Source organism: Astatotilapia calliptera, chromosome 18, assembly GCF_964374335.1.
Source record: "Astatotilapia calliptera chromosome 18, fAstCal68.1, whole genome shotgun sequence".
Taxonomy (NCBI): domain Eukaryota; kingdom Metazoa; phylum Chordata; class Actinopteri; order Cichliformes; family Cichlidae; genus Astatotilapia; species Astatotilapia calliptera.
In genome coordinates, this window is record NC_137439.1 from 33,461,953 (window position 1) to 33,486,957 (window position 25,005).

General features: G+C 41.7%; 1 protein-coding gene across 6 annotated transcripts in view; it reads left to right on the top strand.

Moving 5' to 3' along the window:
* Positions 1-25,005, top strand: part of astn1 (astrotactin 1) — a 476,318-nt gene that overhangs the window by 447,781 nt on the left and 3,532 nt on the right. For all 6 annotated transcript variants that reach the window (XM_026150134.2, XM_026150137.2, XM_026150138.2 and 3 more), the window contains 2 exons: positions 2,707-2,807; positions 5,385-5,568. In XM_026150134.2, the coding sequence (XP_026005919.1) occupies positions 2,707-2,807; positions 5,385-5,568 (285 nt within the window). The remainder of the gene's footprint in view (positions 1-2,706; positions 2,808-5,384; positions 5,569-25,005) is intronic.

The window sequence follows — 25,005 nt, forward strand, 5'->3', positions numbered from 1 at the left end:
TAGAAAAAAAAAGTCGCTAAATATAGCGACAAAGTTGCTAAGTTGGCAACACTGGCTGTAGAAAAATAGGCTTAAAAAATTGCTTACTGCAAAAACAAAATAGCTAACTCTTTAGCTAATAAAGAGCTAATTTGTTAGCTCCAGACTGAATGTGGCATCTTTTAACTTTAAGTTCAATTTTAGTTATCAGTATTATTATTGCAAATTTTATATATTTTTGATTTTAAATCATTTGATACTTTTGAAGTTAGCACTGTTGTCCACACTATGTTTTGCTTCTTTGTTTCTTCTTCAAATGTTACAAAGTACTAGCTGCTACTAAGCTAGTTAGTTAGCAACAGCAAATAATTAAATTCTTTTGATTTTTGTTTTATTTTGTGACATCACATGCAGCACTATCAGAGAAATGTCAATGTAGCTTGTTTTTGTGGTTTTACAATCTTTCAAATCCTCTATAATGTACCTTTTGTGTACTTCTCTTACTAAGTAACAAACTGTAGATCATGTGGTTAAATGATCATCGTGCACCATTTGTCTATTATAAGCCACTTCACTTGTGCCGCGTAATACAGTCAGAACATCTGTGGGCTTTACACATTTTCCTAAATATTTGTGCAGCCTAGGTGGATTATGTTTATTTTTTTTATATTTTTTCCCCATATTGGCATGATGGTGTCACGCAGTTCCTTCATATTTTCGGTTGCACATCCATAATGGGAATCTTCCACCATAAAGGTGGTCTATTGGATTGAGATCTAATCAATTCTGAAGCTATTTGAGTCAAGTGAACTCATTCTCATATTCAAAGAAACCAGCCTGACATGATTTTAACTTTTTGGTACGTTATCTAGCTAGTAGCAGATAGATTGTGGTCATAAATGGATGGACATGGTCTCCAACATTACTCAGGTAGGCTATGGGATTTAACAATGTTCAGTTGGTACTAATGGGCCCCAGGTGTGCCAAGAAAATATCCCCCAACACATTACATCACCAACACCAGCCTGAACCATTAATACAGCACAGGATGAACATTACTTCCATGCTTTCATGTTTTTTATGCAAATTCTGAGCCTGCCATCCAAGCAGCAGAAATCGAGCCAGCACAAACTGTATCCTCAGATTCTCGGTCTGCTGCTGAGGCTCACCCGCTTCACTGTTTGACAGAGAAGCTCTTGTAAGATGGTGGCTTGAGTTACTGTTGCCTTCCTATCAGTGCAAAGCAGTTTGGCCATTCACCTTTGACCTCTGGGATTAACAAGGCATTGCCACTCGCTGACTATTTCCTCTTTTTCGTAAACCCTAGAGACCCTTGCAGATCAACAGTTTCTGAAATACTCAGACCAGTTTATCTGGTATTAACAACCATGCCACGTTGGCACTCCTCCTTTAACTTCAGATTCTCAGTTTGAACTTCAAAAAGTTGTTTTGAACATGACTAAGTATATGGAGCTCCCATGTGACTGATTAGATTTTTGTGCTAATGAGCAGTTGAACAGGTCCTTGTCAGATTTAAAAACCTCAGTGGTCTGTCAGTGTATGTATATGCTTCCAGTGCAAAATTAAAAACACACACACACAGATGCACAAGCACCGGATGCTCAGATGCTCTCATTAGCATGCTCACACTTATCTCACAGAAAGCTTGCCAGGTGGGAAGCCACATGCATAACACACACACACACACACACAGAGACATTGCAGAGCAGAAGAACAGGGTGGAGAGGGGAAAAAGAGGGAGAAGAGAGAAAATGCAGAGGTAACATTTGGGGCTGAGAAAGAAAGAGAGGAAAGAGTGAGGAAAAGATAAACAGCAGTGTGTAGAGGCAAAGAGAAGTAAAGAAAAAAAGGGCAAAAGGCCCATGGACAGAGCTTCTTCAAACAATTTTGACGTATGTGGGTTCGGTGAACAGCTACACATGCTCTTTTAATTCCAGTATCAGCGAGATTCCTGCTCTTTCTATCCTGTCTGACAGCTCATTCATCTCCCTGAGCTCTTAGCTTGGGGAGAGCCTCTGCACCGAGGCCTTGTCTCTCCCATCAGCTCTTTATATTTTCTATAAAGATGGATTCCGTACAATGCTCATGAATGACACTTTGTAGAAGCAAAATACGCTCTTTCAGATAAAATATGCCCAAGAAAGGCATGCTAGAAACTCAAAGACAGCAAAAAAAAAGATACTTTGCAGTTGCATTAAAAGCAAAAGTTCAGTCTTTGAGTATATGATGGAAAGATTCAAATGGCTTTCTTCTAACCGAGAATATCTGTCATTCACTCGTCTATTTCTTTACACCTCTTTGCCTTTTGAGTGTTCGTACTGCTACATCATTCTTTGTTACTGCAACAATTGGCCACTAGGTGGAGATATTCATTCAGCGAAACTAGCTCTGCAGAGAACGGCAAATTGGGAGTGTGGCACTGTTCCCGTATTGATAATGCAGGCCCTGGTCTTCAAAGCAGGGGGTCTTTCGATTGGATTAACAGCTGCAGGAAATGCATCAGCTGTGACATGTTTGCTGCTGCTCATATGTTTTTTGTTCAGCACTTTCATGAGAATACACTGCAGGAAATCCATTTTATTACTTTAGGTTTTATAGATTTTCACTAACAAAATGGAAAAATGGACTTTATATTTCACAGTGCGTGTGTGTGTGTGTGTGTGTGTGTGTGTGTGTGTGTGTGTGTGTGTGTGTGTGTGTGTGCAGGTTCCGGCTATGGGCAGTAGACAACACGGGGCGCCGTTCAACTCCAAGTGAAGTCACCATCAAAACTCCATGTCCAACTGTGGATGACGTCAAAGCACAAGGTGAGGGGAAAAGACTGTACATCATTATTTGTGTAGTAAATATGATTGTTATATGATGTCAGAAAAATTCGGGGGGAAAAATTATATTTGGTGCAATTTTTTTTCATTTGTTTTTTTTATTTACCGGACAGACATTTGCTCTTTCTATTTGCAGTCATGTCTCAAAACCGCACAAAACAGATGTTAGATGAGTTCATCGAGCGAGTCATAAAGACACAGGCAGATAGTTTTCCTCTCTGGAGTAGAACTGTTTATGGACACTGTACACTAAGATCTCACGAGAATATTGGTTATAAAGTGTGCTATTTCATGTCAGAAATTAACGAGCTGAAATCATTTGTCACCCTGTGCACTAGTGAAGCTTCATACCAAAGACTTTATAGATCCTGCTGCTGAGTTGGAGACAGGGCTGTAGACATTTGGGTAGTGTCACAGTTTTCACCTTTTTGCCACTACAATTGAAGTATGGCTTTAATTAAAGGCCCTGGCCAAAAGTACCTTGACTGTCTTTTTTTCTGCCCTAGTACCATATTTCCTGGTGCTAAGGGTGGGCTGATTAAAAAAGTTACGCAAAAGCTGTTTCAGTGATAGGTGTGGGATATTTCTTCATTCCTAAATTAAGCAGGCAAATATTCAAGAGTTCATTTCAAGTGATGAATGATCATGGGATCCTTTTCATGGTGAAGAAAAACCCTTTTCCAACGGTCCCCAGAGGGGGAAAAACTCTCTCTGTAAGGTAGCTATCCGTTATTGAAGTCTACCATAAAGAGGCTTTGTGGACGACGCTTTGACAGAAGGTTCAACCTCATGAACAGAAAGGCCAGGTTAGAGACTAACTCTCAAACAGCATTCTTTGGACGGATGAAAGTAACATCAACCTGTCACAGAAGGACAGGAGTAACAAAAAATGGAGAAGGCTTGGAACAGCTCATGATCTGAACACAGTGAAGCCTGTGTGATGCATGGGCATGAGTGGTTTCAAATTGTACTTGGGTCACTAATGTTTATTAATGATGTGACAGAAGACAGAAGCAGCCAGATGAATTCTGAAGTGTACTGTGATCCATCCAGCCATCCATTCTCTTCCGCTTAAACAATTTAGGGTCGCAGGCACCCTGAAGCCAGGTCGCAGGTACCCTGCCTGTCACCCAGCTACCGCAGGGTGACAGGCAGGGTACACGTTGGTCTGATGCAGGGCCAAGCAGAACTTGCAAACTTGATATTGTCTACAATAGTGGACAAAGGCCTGAAAAATCAGGCTAAACAGGAATAAGCCACGTGGTCAGTCAGGTTGAATTTCACTAGCAGAGAAAAAACCAAAGGGAGTAAGACACATCACAAACATCTGCAGACTTCAAGCCATCATTACATGGAAGGACTTCAGCAAAATATTAAAGTTCAATAATGATTTTTTAAAATTTGTCCAATTCCTATTTGAACCCTATTAAGGGGCTACTTAATTTACTGTGCTTGACTGTGAAAACAATTTCCAATGTAATTGTCTAATTGTATAAGAAAAGATGTGCCACTTAATGCAGTTGGTTTTAATTACTGGAAATCTACGCATGGTGTGACATGCAGTACATGCCATGTAGTTGCTTTTACTGATTTTCTTGGCATTGTCACTTCCGAGAGGACTTACACTCCAAGGTTTTAGTTTCTTCAGTGAATTCTTCAACTTTGTTGTTGATGATTTATCCCTTTTAAAATGATCGGTAATGGTAGTGAGACCAAAATATTCATGTAAAATGACATCTGCTTTATTCATCTGAAATTGGAGCTGCAGAAGAAACAGGAAAGAACACATCTTCTCCACTTATGAGGCCATTATATTTAACAGTGCCCAATAACTGAGGGGAAAAAACTGCAATATGTCCAACATCTTTGTCAACATCAAAGAATCTCTTCCAATGACCCCAAAAACAAACGCATATTACAGTTACTGTGTCGCTGATCCTCCCTCCTTGGGTATTTCACACAAACATGTGACCTCTGTCATCACTGGGAAGAAAGGGGTGCTGATCACTATCCAGTAACCAACATCCTAATTTGGGATTAGACTTCTTAATATTATTTCTTTATTACTCTGCCTCGCCCATACCTTAGCAACTGACATGATTCCACATGGATTCCTGTCGTGTCCTACAGTAATTGAAATTAAGAATGCATTCGTCAGCCTGGCAGGATCACTGTTAACAGCATTGTTTAAAATGAATGCAAAAACAGATAAGACCTGCCCCAGACAAACATTCTTCTCTCGCTATGAGCGATCTGCCCCGTCTGTCTACAGAAAGCGTGATTGCGTGTGAACTCAGCGAAGCTCCCCACCCAAACCTCAACAGCGTATCCAAAACAGCAGCGAGGCTAGCATGGATTCAGGAGAAAGATGACTTTGTCATTGGAACATCTTGCCTGGATCATTTAATATCAAGTAGCCCCAGTCGGCCTGTTCATTAAACATAAAAAAGGGTTTGAACTGATCGCTGGTATTGTTCTTTATTGTTGGGCATAGTTAACACTCGTTTCCTGCTCCTATTAAAGCTGCAAGTTAACCCCCGATTGTCTATACACTTTCAGAAATTGCAGATAAGATATATAACCTGTTTAACGGCTACACCAGTGGGAAGGAGCAACAGACAGCTTACAACACTCTGATGGACCTGGGCGCTCCTACACTGCACCGTGTGCTTTACCACTACAACCAGCGCTACGAGAGCTTTGGTGAATTCACCTGGAGGTGTGAGGACGAGTTGGGACCCAGGTACGGTTATTTGACTGTTTCTTTTCTTCCTTAACGAGTCAACAAGAACAAAAGATGCCACACTGGAAAATGCATGTTTATTGAACACCACAGGCAGTTTAGTTTTACCCACGCTGGAAACGACAGGAAAAAGTGACTTTTCTGCCAGACAATTGGGACTCAGCTTGTATTTCAAACGTGCCCACATCTCTGACGTGTAACCTCAGATCAGAAAAATGCATTCCTTCCAGCAAATTGATCATCAACTTTAACTTGATCGCCAATTTATCAGCAGAACCCAACAATAAACAAAGCCCTGTAGGTCTGTCTTGAGTCAGACTTTTACAGAATACCAAAAGCCTTAATAACGTGTAGACTGCATTCACTGTAATCAGTCTTCCAGATATGCGTGTGTGTGGGAGTGTGTGTAATCCATTCATGAGTTGCCCTCCCACCAACAAAGTGCAATCTGTCATACTGAGCTTGTGCAATTGACACTGACATCTTCAAACAATAACAGTGTGAGACTGAAGAAAGTGGCAACTAGACAAGAGTCTGGATTGGATCACAGTTTGTCAGAACAACACTTTAAAGTGCAATTTGAGCAGATAGGCCTTTCATAATCGAAACATTCACCAGCAATCCTGTAAAACCCAGAAAGCTAGGACTGAATTACAAGACATAGATGTGCTCTATTAGTGATTACTGCACCCCCAACAGCTTATAGGAATTTGTTCCCATTCTGACACAGATCTAGATCAGGTGCGATGAATAAATCAACAAATTGTGTCATATATAAACATGTGTATTATAATATTCTCACTGTCTACATATCCCAAGATTACACCAATAGTACATTAGTAACTAGTTCATTGAATGAGTACTGTGCGTATCCAGAGCTTGATCTTTTTTTTTTTTACCAGTGTAGTGTAGGAATGCCTCAGTTGACATTGAAATATACAGAGGGCTAATCTCTGGAGCTGAAAAAGTAAGCTAGCTGCCACTTGACGTTGGCGAGTCAATCCCCTTAGACTAGGGTTGCCAACTCCCTGAAAAATAAATAAGGGACACCTCGACCCAGTTGTCTTCACCCTTCCCAGTGTGGTGAATTTTCTAGCTCTTTTTTTGTGTGTGAAATTATTTTTTTAACCCTTTGACTTGAAGTTGATTTAAGTAGATGCATATTCTATTCTTTGTGATATGAACACATGTGAAACAAATGATCATTTAGCCATTTATTTTTAGCTCAAAATGACAACATTAACACATAAAACAGGTCTCTTTCTTAAACAGAAGCCTGTCATGCTTAACTTTTGAGAATATAAGTAAATCTTTCTTTAAAAGAACTCTGTCCTGCTTAACTTAAAATAATAGAAAACAATAGAAAGAAAAACATTCTTGTAACTGTGCACATTTAGTGCATTTAGTACAATTGGCTTCAGTTGAGGTATTATTTCAGCTTTTCTAATGCTAATCAGCTGCTCCTGTTTGTAAACCCGCTTTTATTCCCATGATTACGCATCATAACTCATCATCATTATTCATCTATGTATTACTTTTATGTATTAGTCATCTATTTGTTGTAATCATCCATCCTTGCAGTTGTTTATTACACAAAATAAATTATATTATCACACTTCTGGCCACATAGCGCTGATATTCATTGCACATGCCCATATTAACGTTTTCCAGCCAGGTGTTTTCCTTTTCCCATTCTTCCCTTTCTCTGAGGGGAACAAACATTGCTGCTCTAATGCTGGGCTCACACTGTGCGGTTTTAGGCCCATTTTGAGCCGATTTTTGAGTCGTGCGACCGATTTGGTGATCGGACCGATTTTGGCCTTCATCGTGCGTTGTGTAGTATACGTGGGGTAACGAGAAGCGATTAACACCTCGAGCAGCTCCCGATCATCAATCGCTCGTGAGGGTGTCACCACAGGCGCTCACACTGCTCACGTGCAAACACGTAAACGCCGTGAAAAAGATGGAGCAGCACGGCTGTGCAGCGTGTGATCTGGACACAAGTGATGGAGGCACAACTTGTAGAACTTTGGAAAGCTCATCCGAGCCTTTTCCATGTGGCCTCACAAAATGATCACGACCACAACAACCGTGAAAATAGTTGGATCTACACTGCTGCTCAATCACAGCTGCCTGATCATGTTTTTCATTAGCAATTTAGCAAAGTTGATGGTGGTGGTGTGTCTGTGTGAGTGAAAGACAGAGAGAGCGAGCGACAGATTTTCTGTTATAACCTTCATGTTATGGAGGCACAGTGTGAGCACTCAGGTCGCATCAGAGCATCGGGCGGTATAGTGTGAGACCTGCATCGTGACCTACCAACTTCTAACCCCTGCGAGTCAATCGTGCAGTTTGAGCAGGAGCTGAATAACGTGACTGAAAAAATCGCACAGTGTCTGCCCAGCATTAGGTGTACTGTCGTCCGAGACTTGCACCGCAGTGTCGGCGTTTGTTTCCCTGTTGGCCATGCTTCTTGTTGTGGTCATCTGTTGTCTTCCGGTATTTTCTCCGCAAGCGACCTTTCCTCGACCAATGAGATAAGCGGTAATCTGAATTGTCATACTCGAATTGTTGTAAGTGTGCTGTCAGCTCATTGGTCACAAAGCAGGAGAGGGGCTGGGAATTATGTTTTCAAACAAAGCGTTAATTCCATAAACATTTATAGACTACTTTTGATTCTCACTGTATTACGGGACAAAGTGCGTCCCTTATTAGCTCAATACGGGACGTGTTCTTTTGTTTCTAAATACGGGACGATTCCGTATTTTAAGGGACGGTTGGCAACCCCACCTTAAACTATGTTAAAACTGAAAACTTTCCAACACTTTCCTACGAATAAATGTTATAGTCTTTATGGATTCTTCCCTCCCTTCAAAACAACTCTGAGTGAGGTGATTTATTTATTTTTTTTGCAACTCCTTGAGTTAGCTTGTGTTAGCTAATGTTAGCTAAATGATGCTATGTTGTCCAGAACGGGCTAACGTTAGCCTACACATTGTCTTTGCATTTAACTGCTCTCTGGAAAAAACATCTCATCTTTGGTACCGTAGCTGTGTTTTTTGCCCAACATGCGCTGCAAGCAATTTCTTTTGCACTGCACTTACATTTGGCCTGAGCATCTATTCCCACAACAATCCGCACAAGTTGTCTGACGTGATCTGTGCATAACAACAGTTACAGCTTGAACAGAAAACAGCTCTAAATAAAACCAAAACTGTGCTTCGTACACTTTTCGGTGCAAGCGCTAATTTGTTCCACTGTTATTACAAACACATTTATAGGGTCTCCATTATATCAGCTCTTTCAAAAGCTCAGCACACTGTTGTTTCGACTCTCAAAGGTGGGCAGATGTGCCGCTCACAGTTTCCAAAGCGCTGTCTCTGATTGCAAAGCGGTTGTTTGCGTGAATTAGAGTTACGGGAGAAAGTCAGTCAAACTGACTGGGAAGCCGAGTGCTTTTAACCTCTGTGACATCACCGGGGCCATTTAGTAACTCGCAACCATGGAGGGCCCCAAATTTCCGCCCAAACTACGTATAAGTACCCATAATGTAAAACTGTAGCTTAATGTTTTATAAACAGAGCCATGTGTCTGAAATAAAACCTACTTATAAACAGCAGTCTGTGTTACACGCTTTCGCTTTGGCAGGTGAAACTGATTAGCAAAGGCTCCCTTAATTCTGTGTTTCTCCCTCTGTCTGTGGGCTCCCCCGCCCTAAATGAAAGGTTGGTTTTAATAGGGACCATGCTGGAAAGAGTTGATGTAATTGAGGGAGTTGCTTCTGAAGTGTTCCATTAAAATACACTTACATTAACAGCCTCCCAATTTAGTTAAAGGGAGGGGTGATTAATGTTAATAAAGGCACCTCAGAGCTGGAAAAGTGGCAGAGAAGTGCATTTGAGGTGAGAGCTGGCAACAGCGGAAGGAAGTATAAACATGTTTTGTTTAGCCAAGTCATCAAATGAACATTAGACTTTCCTATGTATCTACTTTAGAGTGAGGAAAGACCTGAGCTGTATGCTGTCTATTGTTACCAGGCGAGCGTGCAGGCAGCGAGGTTAATGGCCTCGCAGCTCCGCCGCCATGTGTCTGAGTGTGCTGACAAGCTTCCCTGTGGCGTCAAGCAGTTTGTTTCTCTGACGTTATTTGACCGTTGGGGAAAACAAATGCAGCAGATAAATGGCCGCACCTATGCCAGGACAAAAATACTACTGATATCATTTTTAAGAAACCAAAATAACCGTCATGCATATTTCTGGCTTTTCAGGCATCCTGTGTTGATGTTGGCCCGATGCTGCAAAAACATCTCAGATCATGAGGATCATTGTCATTCAGCTGAACCGGGAAAACATTTTTCTAATCTAGACTAGACTCATTATGGACATATTAGGATAAAGATTGTATTTCTGTTTAATTCCAGACAGAATTTTTAATCTGTGGCTTACTGCATATTTTTCTAAGCAGATGACTGTAGAAATAAAAAAAGCTAAAAAAAAAACAACCTAAACTAAACATTAGGGTTGGGGCAGAGCTGCTACTACTGCTTTGATGAAACTGTCTCTTTGCTCTGATTGTTCTCCTTGCATTTCGTTTGCTTTTTACAGAAAAGTAAACTTGGAAGTCACAAAATCCAGAAAAAAGCAGCTGTTTACATGTTCTAGTAACTGCACCTGCATACTTTCTATTAAGTAGTGCTTCAGTATTACTGTATAGGGGAAACAGCACTCGCCCCAATGGAACTTGAAGTCCTATTGAAAACAACGTGTTCCTTTTGTAAACATCGGTTCCCAGTGGAGTCAAAAAGAGGACTAAAGCACCATATGCTTTTGGGTAGGCCTGCCTTGTAATTAGGAAGTCAATACTGTACAAGAGTGCAGTTTGGTTTCCAGTGTTGGGTAAGTTACTTTAAAATAGTAACTCAGTTACATTACTAGTTACTTCTCTCAAAAGTAACTCAGTTACTTCAAGTTACTCGTTACTTTCGAAGTAACTAGTTACTAGGGAAAGTAACTTTGGTTTTACCCAGAATTCTCTTATTAATGTGTTGCTTCCCTAACTGGATACCCAGCAAGGATGCCAGTCTTCTAGCTTGCTTACATGTTAGCACTATCCAGCCACAAGTACACTGTGCCACCTAATGGCCTGAACCTAAAATAGTTAAAATGGCAGTGTAGTAGTTCGAGTGCAAGTCAATGATGAAATGAATGAAACTAAATTAGAAATTAACAAAGTTTGTTTTATGTGTCACTTTTTTATCTGTGTGTTTTAATCTATTTCTAATGTTTCAACCCTCTACAAATGCAAACTCATCATTCTCGGGTTGTTACAGCAGTGTCTAATCATTGTACGTAGTATCACTAGGAAGAAGCAGTGGATCACAAAACACAACATACAGTGTGTTGAAACTTTTGAAAGATATTTATTTTTGCCATTTAAATGGACAGAAAGTATGCTTTTAGCAGTGCCAACATTAAACTGTACCTCAGACAATTTAGGACCTGTAGGTATCAAAGTAGGTATCAAAGTGCAAAAACATGTAGTGCAAAAAATGATTTAACATAAACACGGTGAGGTTTGTCCATTCTTTGTAAAGTTAACTGAACTTAACTTTGTAAACTTAACTGCTGAATTCCACCAACTGGAGACCTCATGTTCAGTAATAAAAGTATTTTCAGAGAAAGAGAAGAGAAATAAAATTAATTACAAGTATGTTCAGCCCCACAAACAGAAATAAAATAAATAATAACTATTTTCAGCTTCATAAACAGTCAAACCAAAATAATATTGCCTCCATACAGGCCATGTAGATAAATAAAATATAAAGGTATTTTAAGTGCTTCAGAAGCCCAAGTTTCACTTGGAAATAACCCTACTTTACCTTGTAGAGCACCACTGAAGGCAACACATCATCATCATATGAGCACTACTCAACTTTGGTTTCCATCAAACCAACGATTGTACCTCAAGAGGAGAAGCTTCTCAAACTTATGATCAGTCAACTTGTTCCTCTTTGGAGTGAGAATCAGGTTTCCCAGGCTGAAAAGCCTTTCAACTGGGGCACTTGAAGGAGTAGCTGCATTAAGTTTAAGAGAGAGTTTCTTTATCATTGGGAAATGATTCAGAGAGTCTAACCCTGTTGCTCCTGATTTGAGGTACTCGGCTACCTCACCTTCAGCAGTGGCATATATGTCCTCATTCTCTTCAAAGGAGAAGAACTCATCCTCTTTGCTAGAACCCGCGTGCTGTGTTGTGTTGGTGGCGCTGGTACCTGGTTGTAGCTGATCTTGCTCAGGGAGAAGTTTTCGACACTCTACCAGCAGACGTGCCTTTGCGAGGTCCTTCCGCGCCTGGTCATGTAGCCAACGAAGCTTAAATTTTGGTAGTATCACAGCAGCCAGCAAAGCATCTTCACTTCCAAGGACATGTGCAAACCTTGTTTTGACTGCCTGTAATAACGACACAGTAAAAGTGCAAAAAACATTTTTGCATGAGAAAGTATGCATTGTTTCAACATTAAATTAATTAAATATTAACAGCATGCTGTAGTTTTATATAGAATGTATTTTAATTTGTAAATAGTGTGTATTTTACTACGTTGTATTTATTTTATTTATTTATTGGGGTTAAGTATCTGTAACTGTAACAGCATTCACTTGCATGTGAACAGCACAGCACAATATAAAAAGCAATTTCATTAAAGATAAACACAAATGAAAATATCATCTCTTACCTGGACAACTGTATCTGGTAGCCCAACAAGAATTTGCAGACCATTTTTTATAGCCAGAGTCTTGGTCATTAGCGATTCCAGTGTGGGTAGGAGTGTGCCATAAAAACAATGGTCTTCTCCTTGAAGAATGTCCAGTGCCACAGTAAGTGGTTTCATGACTGCACAGTACTCTCTGATACACTGATGCTCCCTCTCATTGAAACATTTCAACCGTAATGTGGATGAGATTGTGTTCAGCTCCACCACAGGTATCTTTGAAATTCTCTCCAGAGCATAATAGAACGAGTTCCACCTTGTTGTGCAAGGTACTAGTAGCTTCTTTGCAATAATGTCGTCCACAATCTCAGCAGCCACTGTGGAACGGCTGGCCTTGTTCCACAGCCCTGCACATTTTGTGGTGGCACTTCTGTAGATGGTTTTTGTTGCAGCTTCAGACAATAGCCACTTCTCCACATCAGTGCAAGAGATAAGATTCATTGTGTGCGATGCACATCTCTGATGTGGCGATAAAGAAATTGCATCATCAGCATCACCAGCACCATTCTGCAGCACATTCCCAATCGAAACAAAAGTCACCTCATCCTCCTCAGATTCAGAGTCATCTGACTCAGGTGCTGGCTGGTACACTTTAAAAGCCTTGACAAAATTGGAGCCATTATCCGTTACAGTTGATGTGATTTTAAACGATAGGCCATGAGATGAGTTAATGTTGTCCAGCTCAGATGCAATACTGTCATACGTATGTCGACCCATAAATCGCCTGCATGCCAGCGCTGCTTTCTCACGTTTCATGTTTTGTGCATTTATCCAATGCGCGGTCACACCAAGAAAACTTTTATTATGCACAGTCCAAATGTCTGCTGTTGTGGAGATGTATTCTACCATGTCAAGTGTATTTTTGAGCTCTGACTCCATGTTGGCATATTCTTGGTCTAGGAAACTGGAAAATATCTTTCTGGATGGTGCCTTCCCAGCTCTCCCTCGCACAGGTATATGACTAATCAGTTGTCTGAAAGCATGGGACTCAACCGTTGAGATGGGTTTCATGTCTTCCACAACATACCTGGCAATCAGCCTGTGTAGCTGGGGCTGGGTGATGGACTGTGCAGCAGGCTGTCCGAAATCAAGCTTTCGTTGTTTTGCTGGAATAGCATCAACAGAGCTAGAGTCACCGACGTTGCCTTCAGGTTCTTTTTCAACTAAGTTGGTAGATGCATGCTGTTTCTGAAGATGTTTCATCAGATTAGAATTGCTAGTCTTTGATGTCGAAAGAGTTTTAGAACCTCCACAGAGAGTACAGTTCACGACAATATTCCTGTCTTTTTCCAACACAAAGGAGAAATAATGTGAATATTTCCAGGAGAGAAAACACATGCCTGGACCATCTTCGACTGCCGCCATGATTGTAGCTTACGTCACAGTGTCACGTGCCCTTTTTACGTCCAGCACGGAAACTGCAGTCGTGGTGCTTTCCTTTGTACTCGGGACTCAGAAATTCGGGACTGCAGATGAGCTGCATATGTGTAGTAGTAATTTGTTTTTGTAGAGAGCTAGCAAAACAAGCGTTTTCGAGGGCGTCGCCATATTGGAATCCAGACTTCTCCAATGAGGCTAACCAGAACACCGTTTACTCGAGTGTGACATTATTCCCAGGCTCGTGTTCCGATTTCCGAGGTAAGTTAAACGCAACACACGAAGTAACGAGTAACGACCCTATCTAAATCCCAGTAACGAGTAACGCGTTCCTGATTTTGGCATAATAACTAGTTACCGTGCTCGTTACCACAATAATAACGTAGTTACTGTAACGCGTTACTTAATAACGCGTTAGTCCCAACACTGTTGGTTTCACAGTCAGATTTATCTCTCGCTCATCACGTTAGGTTTCGAAACATCAAGACGGCAACTGCAAAAATGCTGCTGGGCTTCAACGTTGGACTTTACTAACCAATTAGTGGCATCGCTGTGGCTACATTCAGCTCTTGGTGCCACATTTGATGGAAATGAAAATAGTAATCAATAGTCAAAGTGAAAAAATGATGCAGCAGCCTAGTCAATTTTGCTGAAATTTCATTACAGCAATTCAAAATGGTAATCAGTTAGCCTGACAATACTGGGGCATGCTTCTAATTAGACAGTGGATGGTGTCCCGAGGGATCTCCTACCAGATGTTGACCAGGGCATCACAGACCTCTTTGACAGTCCGAGGTGCAGCCTGGTGGCATCGGATAGACTAAACCATAATGTGCCAGTGGTACGAGCGTGGGAGCCAGTCAGTGGTATCAATTCCTTCTTCCTGGGAACTGCCTGAATACTTACCATATGAAGCCAGGCATTGTTGTGCTCCAGGAGGAACCCAGGACCCACTGCACCAGTGTAGGGTTTGACAGAAGATCCTGGTACCTAATGGCAGTCATGGTGTCGTTGTCTAGCCTGTAGAGGTCTGTGTGTCCCTCCATGGATTTACCTCCTCCAGACTACGCCGGGCAAGGAGCTCAGGGCCCACTAAAGGACATCAGGCGCTCAGGCCACCCTCAAGAAGTCTGTTTCTGATTGTTTGGTCAGACACATTCACACCAGTGTCCTGCTAGAGGTCATTTTGTAGCTCTGGCAGTGCTCATCCTCTTCCTCATTGCACAAAGGAGCAGATACCAGTCCTGCTGATGAGTTAAAGACTTTAGAGTAGAGTACCCTAGAGTAACTGCCTGTCTCCTGGAATCTCCCCCATGGTCTTGAGACTGTGCTGGGAAAAACATAAAACCTGTTGGCAATGGCATGTGTTGGACTACCTGGACAAATTGCGATCTGTGCAACCTCTGCAGGGTCCAAGTATCGCCTCATGCTACCAGTAGTGGCGTTGCCCCTAACCAAATGCAAAACTAGCAAAAATTCAGTCAGAATAGACGGGGAGGAAAAAAATGTCAGCAAGCCTCCACCTCTAAAAGCTTTCATTTTGGGGCTGTCTCATTGTTGCCGCTCTAGTGCACCTGTTGTTAATTATAATAACATTAAAGCAGCTGAAACTGATACTTGAACTGGATACACTCTAAAGCGACAACATCAATATCCCAGAAAAGTGTTCCTTCTATTTATTTATTTGTTTTTTGAGCACCTATGTGTCTGCCTCATAGAATGGCATTGTATTGCTTATATTCTAACTAATATTGGGACGTTTTACAGTAAAAAAGCTGTAAAATGCCAGAATAATTGGCATAGCTAACACTGTATGCATTGACCTGGTACTTGGTAAGAAATTGGTAGGAGGCATTTCTCATAAACATCCATGAAATTAGTCCTTGCTGTCCTAAACCCTTGTTGTAAGTCTCTTTAGTTGTGGTTTGTTCTTAAATCAGCAGTTTTGTGGTACTTGAGAGACAATATAGCTCTCCCATCCAAACACCTCAGGTCTGTTGTGCTGCTGAGAGTAAACAGCAGGGTGGACACAAACTCACACACACCCAGACCACAAATGCATACCCACGCACATTTTCATCTTCCCAGATCAGTTCGACTTGTTATGAAGAGAATTCCCCAGTTTCCCTGTCACAAACAATGAGGACAGAATAAACGAGATTTTCATTAGCTAGTCAAAATACAGATAACAAGAGCCCCGCTCAGGCTCTGACTCAATGTAAACTCGTATCAGCCAAGTAAGCAATATCTGGAAACAAATGAATGAACAAATGTGGCTTTATCTTTCTTGTGGCGGCAGATATTCAGATCTGCTGTTTTTAGAAACGTATCGGATCTCACTGACGAGAACCTTTGGCATTCTCCACGGGACATTTGTGTTGCCTTTTTCATGCAACATTGCGTGATGCTTTAACTCAAACCATAAACTCACCGAAAGACTGTCTCTCCAAGGCTCGACAATTCTCCTCCCAAGGGCCAGACCTTGTCATCGCCGGGGGAGCACCCGTCACGTTAGGCACGCCGCCTGGCTATTGACTTCGAAACGCTAGATGTTTTGGCTTGGCTGAAAAGAAAGGAATCCTCGATCCTTCCGTCCCGACCGTGTCCTTGGTTGGACTCGGTGCCCTTTGATGAACTGAAAAATATTTGATCCTTTTTGTTGAGTTTCTTTCTGTTTTTCCTTGACAGTCTCTCTAATCAGAGCGCTTGCGATAATAAGTATTGTTATAGTTGGAATTTCTCTCAGGAAATCATAATCATAATCACCGCAGACTGTTTACTTTGCTCGCTGACTTTTTATAGTTGAGACAAGGATGAAAATACACACACACTTGAAGCAGAAGTGCCTTTTTGCTGTTTGTCTGCTGGTGATTTATTGGTTTCTGTGATACTGAAGAATGAACAGAAATATATAAACATTTACACACTCTGGTATAGACTTTTAATAGAAAATTGCATTATCAGTATCAGTGCACATTGTTATGAGTTTGCTTACCAATTACATGAACCTTATCAGCAGCATCAGAGGCAACCCAGGGGGCCATTGACTGGTTCCTCTGCAGTTAGAGTATTTTTAGCAGTTTGTGCGTTTTCACCTTTTTTTCCCATTTGTAGCCTGCTCACATTGTAATACGTGATACTGTAATTAATAAAAAATAGACCATTATGTTCCCTAAATGTATAATGTATACTGATGTTGTTCAGTATTAAAGATAAAAAGCTCTGACAGATCAGTGAGAAAGCATTTTTGTTCCACGTGTACATTAGATTTTAAATGTGACGCGTTACTTCACTGACTTCGTTTATTAAATTATAGTTGCAATTATATCCTGTTACAAAGGCTCTTCAGTTACCTTCAGGCCAGCCAAAGAGAAAGGAGAAAAAACATTCAACTAATGCACTTGCTACAATCAGCTGTTTTCAGAGTTTTGAAGTGGTCTGCAGCTTTTGGGTAGAGATGATATGGACAGGGCTTTTATTTTTGTTGCACAAAAGAACAAGAATAAAGCGGGACTGAAGCAGTGCAGGATCATCTAGACAGAGAATGGAACAACAGGTAGCCACCATCCAAAGAAGAGCTTTCAGTGTCTTTTAAGAAGCCCGGAGATGATTTCCTGAAGACTACTTCAAGAAACGTCCGAAGAGAGTTCAGACTGTGTTGAAGGATAAACGTGGTCATATGAAATATTAACTTAGATTAGAATTGTGTAAACTCAAGATGCTCTATTTCCACATATGTTTGCAAATGCTTTCATAAATCGCTAATTCCCATTTTACAAGAAATCTTTATAGAAATGAGGGGTTGCAACACTTTTTCAAGTTTGCTGCTTGATAGTTAGATATCATTTAAAGCCTAAATTTATGAGAATTGACTTTAAAAAGTATGAATTAGCCCCAAAAAGGTCAAAAACCTTATCTGACCTAAATTTGGTCTTCGCAGTCTTTTGCAAGTCCAGTTGACGTCACGCAGGGCTGCTACTATTAGATGACTCACTGGACCATTCTGTCTCCTTGTACCTGTGGCTCTATGATGTTTGCTGGATTTCCCTCTGTGTCAGATCAGTGATTCATGAACATGGCTTTATTTATTTATTTTATTTTATTGTGGAAGAAGTTGCAGGGAGGCATTTCTGGAAAGTGGGGCCAATTCTAAGGAAAGATGGTGTTGGTGTCAATAACCTCTTTTGTTTTTGTGTTTTGTGGGTTTTTTATGCACTGTGTGTGTGTGTGTGTGTGTGTGTGTGTGTGTGTGTATATATATACCAGCACCCAATGGCACACAGTTGCAGCATAGTTCAGGTCTTTTGTGCTGAATGTTTTCCTTTAAACGCATCAGGATGGATAACCGCTGTGTTGACAGTCAGACTGTGGGGCAAGACTCTTCATCGCAAAACTGCTGAAAAGTGCTGGGCTTAAGCCGGAGAGCGAGCTCTCATCACCAGCATCTATCCCACAGAAAAGAAAAGTCAGGTCAGTTTGAAAGTTTGAGGCTTGTGATGAAAAAGCACAATGTGTATGGACATTACAGGACTCCCAGGGACCAATTAAGCTCTGGCTAATTCTATTAGAAAAGGTGATCTTTGGGACAGATTTTAAAATTTTTCGTTATTTCTACTATGCCCTTTGACGCCCTTCAACCCCAATCCCAGTACTGGTTTTTAGTCCCATCCGCCTCACCCTTTTCACAATAAAAGACTTACAAATATTAGGCCAGTGGCTAATTCGTGTATGTCTGTATGCCTGCTTGGATATGCACGGTCAAAACCACACAAATGTTTGGGGTTTGCATCGGTTTTTTGCAGCTCTCACGTTGTATTGTGGAAACCATTTTCCATCCCTATAGATGCACAAGAGTTTATGGTGACAGCCGTTGCTATTTGGAACCTGTGGAATGTTCCTCAGCTTTCCTGAAAAATGAAAGCACAACAAACCACATTTATGAATATTGAAATAAATATCCCCTATTTCCCCAGACCACTGACATGTGTGTCAAAATATTGGGAATATAAAGAGGTTTCAGAAAAACTTTATGAATGGCAGTCTAACTGCGGACTACCAGCACAACACAGAGCTGCCTGTCTACTGAGAGGCAGTGCAACAAGGCTGGCATCATTAAAGTAACAATTTCTCTGCAGCTGCAGACAACATCACTAAGGCTGTCCACATTAGGCTTTAAAGACAGTCCAGCAGTGTATACAAAGTACAAGTGCAACATGTTGCTTCTCATGTATCTTTACATGTGAAGTGATTTGCAAAATCTGCCAAAAATAACACAGACACTGATGGTGTCTTGCCCGTTTGAAGGGAGCTGTGGTGTAAAGAGAGCACTGCTTTTCCAGAAATAACATGAACACACACACACTAGGAAATAGGGTGATGAGCTGTATGTTTACAGAACAGCAGTTAATGCGGTGTTGGCATGAGATGGGAGATGAAATGCAGCAGAATCCACAGGCCACCGCATCGGTATTATTGCAGCGTGCGAGTCCATTCAAAACAGCAGTGAACTGCAGCTTAACAGCAAAATCAAACGGTGAAAAAAAGGACTTGTGGGTTATCATTTGAATGGGAGTTTGACAAGTGGATATTAGCTTGCCGCAGAGACTGGAGGAAAAAAGTCACAAATAAAAAAACATTTTTCTTGTTTGCTCCTAATGGTTGGTTTTATTCAAAGTTGAAATCCAGATCAGACTACAAATTCTATCCAAACTGAGCATCGTATAAAACCAAATGTTCTAGGTACCCCAGGAAACGGGCACGTGGAGGTTTACCAGGCTGAAGCCCAAAGCAGAATCTCATTGCTGAAGAACGGGCAGGGTTCAGAGGTCATGTGATCAAGGCCTTCGCCTTCTGCCATGATCACGTTTAACAACAACAACAACATCAATCTTGTCATTGAAGAGACTTTCATTGTTTGACTATAATATTATAGACTAATATTTGTGGAAAATAAATAAAAAATTGCAAAATAGGCAAATTAGTTATTGTCAGGCAATCATTAATGTTCTCTCAGGTCTTGGTAATCAGGGAACAAAGAACATGATCATTAAAAATGACACAACAACAGCTACCTTTGTTTTGATAAGACTTTTCTAAGGCTTCGTTACCAACTATGAACACTTTTTACAACATAAAAAGCATTAAAAACTTCAAGATAAAGCATTAAAAACTGAGCATTACCTGTACAAATGAAAGCACCATTAGGCTACATGCACTTATTGGTGCATGGGTCAGTAGGTAGCAGTGTGTGGCACACCTCAGCCACATCTAGATGTTTTCACGAAGGGTAAAGAAAAGCGTTGTTCATCACGTTAGTAGAAAGTAGGAAATTTGACCCAGATGGCAGTTAACTTTTGTTTACATGGGACCTTTGATTTACTGCAAATAGATATGTTTATCTTTAAAGTGAGACCAGGTAACTTCTCGAAGAACAAAGAGCACATTCTTCCTCTCACTAATGAAACGCTGAAACCACGAACACATCATTAATCTTTGCAGGACTTTCACTGCCTTAATTGGTCTGGTGGAACCAGCTCATGCTAGCTAATGTTAGCGAACTTTAGAACTGTACAACAGTGGCACTAACATAACATCCATCCATCCATCTTCATCCGCTTTATCCGGGGCCGGGTCGCGGGGGCAGCAGCCTAAGCAAAGGCAACTAACATAACAAAGTGTGCTTTTTTTGCTTGATGATTCCTGTCATGTTTCCTTTGGTCCTACACGCCACCTCTGCCGATTTCTTAGATACCACAAAAATTGAATAATTTAATCCAACTTAATCAACTTTGCACAAAAGTAATTTGCACTGAAACATCTGCATTGACCACTGCACCTCTAGACAGAAACCACCCCTACTGCTCATTCCGTTGCTCCTTGGACTCTAGCATGAACTCGTGTATAAATTGTCAGTGCTCAAACTGTCTGTCTGTGTCACTCTTGTACTGTGTATTTATATTATTCATATGGTTATTTTATTACATAGTTTCTTAAAATATGCTAGCATATATGCACTTTTACGGAGCTGCTTTTTAATCTTGTTATACCGTGTATAATGATAATAAAGGCTTTTATTATGCTTTCACTCTGCCTCCAGCAAAGGCCTGGGCTGAACCAGGGTCTGTGTGCAGCCCGAGTCCACCATATCCTGGTGTATACCCCCTTAGCACCTTAGTGGCACGCTGTACGTCCCTCTGAGACTGATGGAGGGTATTGAAGGGCCAGCACCACAGAGCACCTGTCCCACTGGGCACTTTCACCTCCAGCACTCCTGCCCTGACACTGGTGTGGCTCCCAGTGAGTAAGGAGCAGTGTCCATGGGCGCTGGGAAAACAACACACTACTCACAACCAAATTACTCAATGCTGGTGGGTGCTGCTCTGCAGCAGCAGGCCATGGTGGTCATGGGGCCCAGAGCTGCATTTGTTACGGCTGCCTCCCAGACTCTTTTGGCCAATAGGTGATCCTCTGACCGCATCACAGTGATGTCCAGGCCGGCCGGCCGGCAGCAGCAGGCCCACTCTGTGATGTCTCCTGGAGGTCCCTCCACAAACTGCTCGAGAACAATCATATCCAGCAGCCGAGGCTCTCCCTTTGGCGTCACCTAGCCGCCACATTGTGCTGGCGTCTGGCGTAGGCGAAGGGCCAATCCCCCGGCACAATCTTATCTCCCCAGAAATTATGGCACGGGTCTTCACGGGGTGAGCCCCAGCCGATCCACCTGGGCCTCCCCACACAGCAAAGGGAGTTGCCACAGAGACGACTCCTCAGCAGGCCACTGCTACACCACGCCCTAGGGGTCATCTCCTTCCATCCAGTGGAGCGTCCTGCAGCTGATCGAGTTGTTGTTGCTGCACCACCGCCTGCTCCCAATACAGGGTGGCCAACTGTGCCACCATTTTCACCAGTTCCACTATTGTCTGTGTTGGTCATGGGTCCACTCTCCCACTGCTGTGTTTCGGCACCACTGGAACAAAAGGACCCAAAGCACACAGCATTGCAGGTCCAGTGATCTTTATTTCCAGTGTTTTCGTGCTTTTCTAGGAGCAGCTTTCCAGCTGCCTTCTTCACTCCACACCACACACCACTCCTGTCAGATCCTGGCAACCTACTGAAACAGGGAAGCCATGATCAGGTGATGAAGAGCAGCTGTGTGGGTCAGCCTCCCCTGACACCACACCCTGAATCCACTGCTCCACCCGTCCCCTGCAGCTGAGCCACAAACCACACCCTGTCACAGCTTGCAAATCAATATTAGACTGGACATAACAGCAGTGACAGAAGCAAGGAAGAGAGAAAGCATCATGAGCAGTTTTTCTGCTATGTCAACAGTGTCTGGCTGATGGCTCATGTCGATTCATCCTTAATTTTTTAACTTGGCAACAAAGGTTTCCTGAGATTCTTTTCAGTGGTGAAGTCTTATAGGCACATATCCAGCTTAACTTTTTCTTCTTGCACTCCATACTAGAGCAGCTTTATATGATCCACAATGCAAAATAATCCTTATTTATTTCACCTTACTTCTGACTGGTTGTCTCTTTGTACACTCTCTAAGTGTTCTTGTTCATCACACTGACTGCAGCTCTCATGTGTCAGCAGTTCAGTTCAATTTTCAACTCAGCTTTATTTATATAGCACCAAATCACAACAGTAATCACCTCAAGGTACTTTATGTTGTAAGGTAAAGCCCCTGGAATAATAGTATAGTTCACTAGTGTAATGCACTGTGGCTCTGGTGATGCTGTGGCTCCGATACGTCCAGCAGACTTGTGATTTGGTATAATGGGACCGTCTGCCATGGAAGTGGTTCCTTGGCTAAAGAATGAGCAGAAACTGTGCGTGGAATGAACAAAATCTTCTCTCGCTGCCATTTTCTGACCTTAGACAAACACTTGACAAGGTTTCACTTCAGCAGCCAAATGGGCTGATCAGGCTTAATGGTTATTTATTGCACTGTGTCCCAATGAGATGTATTTATGTGAACTCTGCGCATCATGTTACTTGTGAAGATGATTATTCAGCTGGCCTGGTTTGGTCAAAGGACAAGATCGAGCATTTCATAGTCTCTCCTCGGTCTCTTGACGGTATTAGAGCAGTCCATCAACTGCATTTCTTCAACAGGACCGGTGCTTTAGTTACCCCTTATTTCTTCATTCATTCATTTTTCCACAGTTTTACCATCATCGGTTCAGACCTTCAGAAGCCGCTGTGTGCTTTGGGTCAGATCTGGAATGTGTCGGTAACAGTGCACCTTACCCTGTGTGCTGCTTCAGACAGGAAGCAGGAGTGGATGACTTTGGTTTTAGGTTCTGTGATACAGTGATGTCACTCTACAATAACAGCAAAGCCACACTGTGATTTATGGACTGCAGACAGTCAAATGCATCTCATGGCGATTGAACATCAACACTAAGGTTCCACTTCCCTTCAGCTCCTTGGCAGCAAGCTGTTCCCACAATTCTGGTTGCTGACTATCTTCTTGACTTTGTAAAAAACCCTTGAAAACGACCAAAGACTGGGCCGCCTCGAGCGCTGGTTGAATGCTGCTGCAGTAATCTGTTGAAAACAATTTCAGGCAGTATCAATCAGCCCCAATATTAAAATCAGTAACAGGTGAAGAAAATAACTCTAATTTCATTACAAGCACTGCTCTGCTGGGAAACCTTGGCTCTTGGCATACATGCGGATGTTGCTTTGACACAAACCGCCTCCCTAAAAATTGTTGCGAAACCAAGAACATGCCTCTCCCCATAGTAACGATTCTCCCCAAAGGGAGAACGATGACCTGTGCAAAACCATCCATGTTAGTCTCAAAAACCATGACAAGACCCCAGTATGTTGGTTCAGTCCTGAAACTCCCCAAATCCAAATCTGACTGAGCATCTGCAGGATCTGCTGAACGAGTCTGGTCCGTTGAGACCTTTCCCCCAAGATGCAGAATCCGGTGCACCATAGGACACCTTAACCCTGGACAGTATTAGGCAGGTGTCTAACAGTCTTGTGCCCGACCTCTGTAATTATAGGTTGGTTTTCCTCACCTGTGTCGGAAAACCAACCTGTCAGTGTCCGGCAGCCTCGCCTCTGTCAGTGCGCCCCAGGGTGGCTGTGGCTACAATGTAGCTTGCCATCACCAGTGTGTGAATGTGTGTGTGAATGGGTGGATGACTGGATATGTAAAGCGCTTTGGGGTCCTTAGGGACTAGAAAAGCGCTATATAAATACAGGCCATGTCCTTTGTAGACTTGGAGATGTCTTCAAACATCACTGAGTGAGAGTAGTGTATGCTTATTTATTTTTAATGTGACTGACTGACTGCATTCCTACACAGTTCATTACCAGTTGACAAATACAAATATCTCAAATAAAGTCTAAACTTTCATTTAGTTGAAAATACAGCTGCTCGTATTATTTCCAGAACTGGATCCACTGAACATATAACACCTGTTCTTAAACAGCTTCCAGTTCACCTCCGTGTCAATTTCAAGATCCTGCTTCTCACTTTCAAAGCGCTTCATAACCTCGCTCCTCCATATTTACCTGATCTTCTCCATACATACTCACCCCATCGTACTCCGCTCTTCTTCAGCTTCCCTCTTGTCTGTTCCACCTGCTCGCCTGACTACCACGGGACTCAGAGCCTTTAGTAGCTCCGCCTCGAGACTTTGGATGCACTTCCACCAGATCTCTGGACCACAAACTCTCTCACCACTTTTAAATCACGTCTCAAAACCCATCTATTCAGAATTGCATACAGCTGATCTGTCTGTATTAGTCCATTTTTACCTGCCTCAGCTTTTATACTTTTATGCTTGTGTGGTTTTGTTTTGTTTGTTTGTTTGTTTTTTACTTTATGTCTAAATTTTATTTTGCCATGTTTATTAGATTTTATTGCTGCTATTGTTCTTGTTTTATCGTAAGGTGACCTTGAGGGTATTAAAGGCGCCTATAAATAAAATGTATTATTATTATTATTGTAAAATAAATATTCATATACAGTGTATTTTATCTGATTTTCTTTCCAGCCCTACCATTTTGGAGTAAAGCTTTTAGCATTTTAAAGGCTAGCATGCTACCACCACTTAGTGCTACAAGCCCTCATAAAACTTCCTAAATCAGCTAACATTTCTGATTTTCTGATCTGACCATCAGTTTAGGAATCATCATTCATCTGTTTGTCGTTCTAAATATGCCAGTAAGAAGCTCCGTAAGTTCAACAATACTTGGTTCATTTATAATTTTGCTGATTTTTGTTTTTTTGAGGTGGAAAATGAAAAAAACGATATTAAAAACCGACT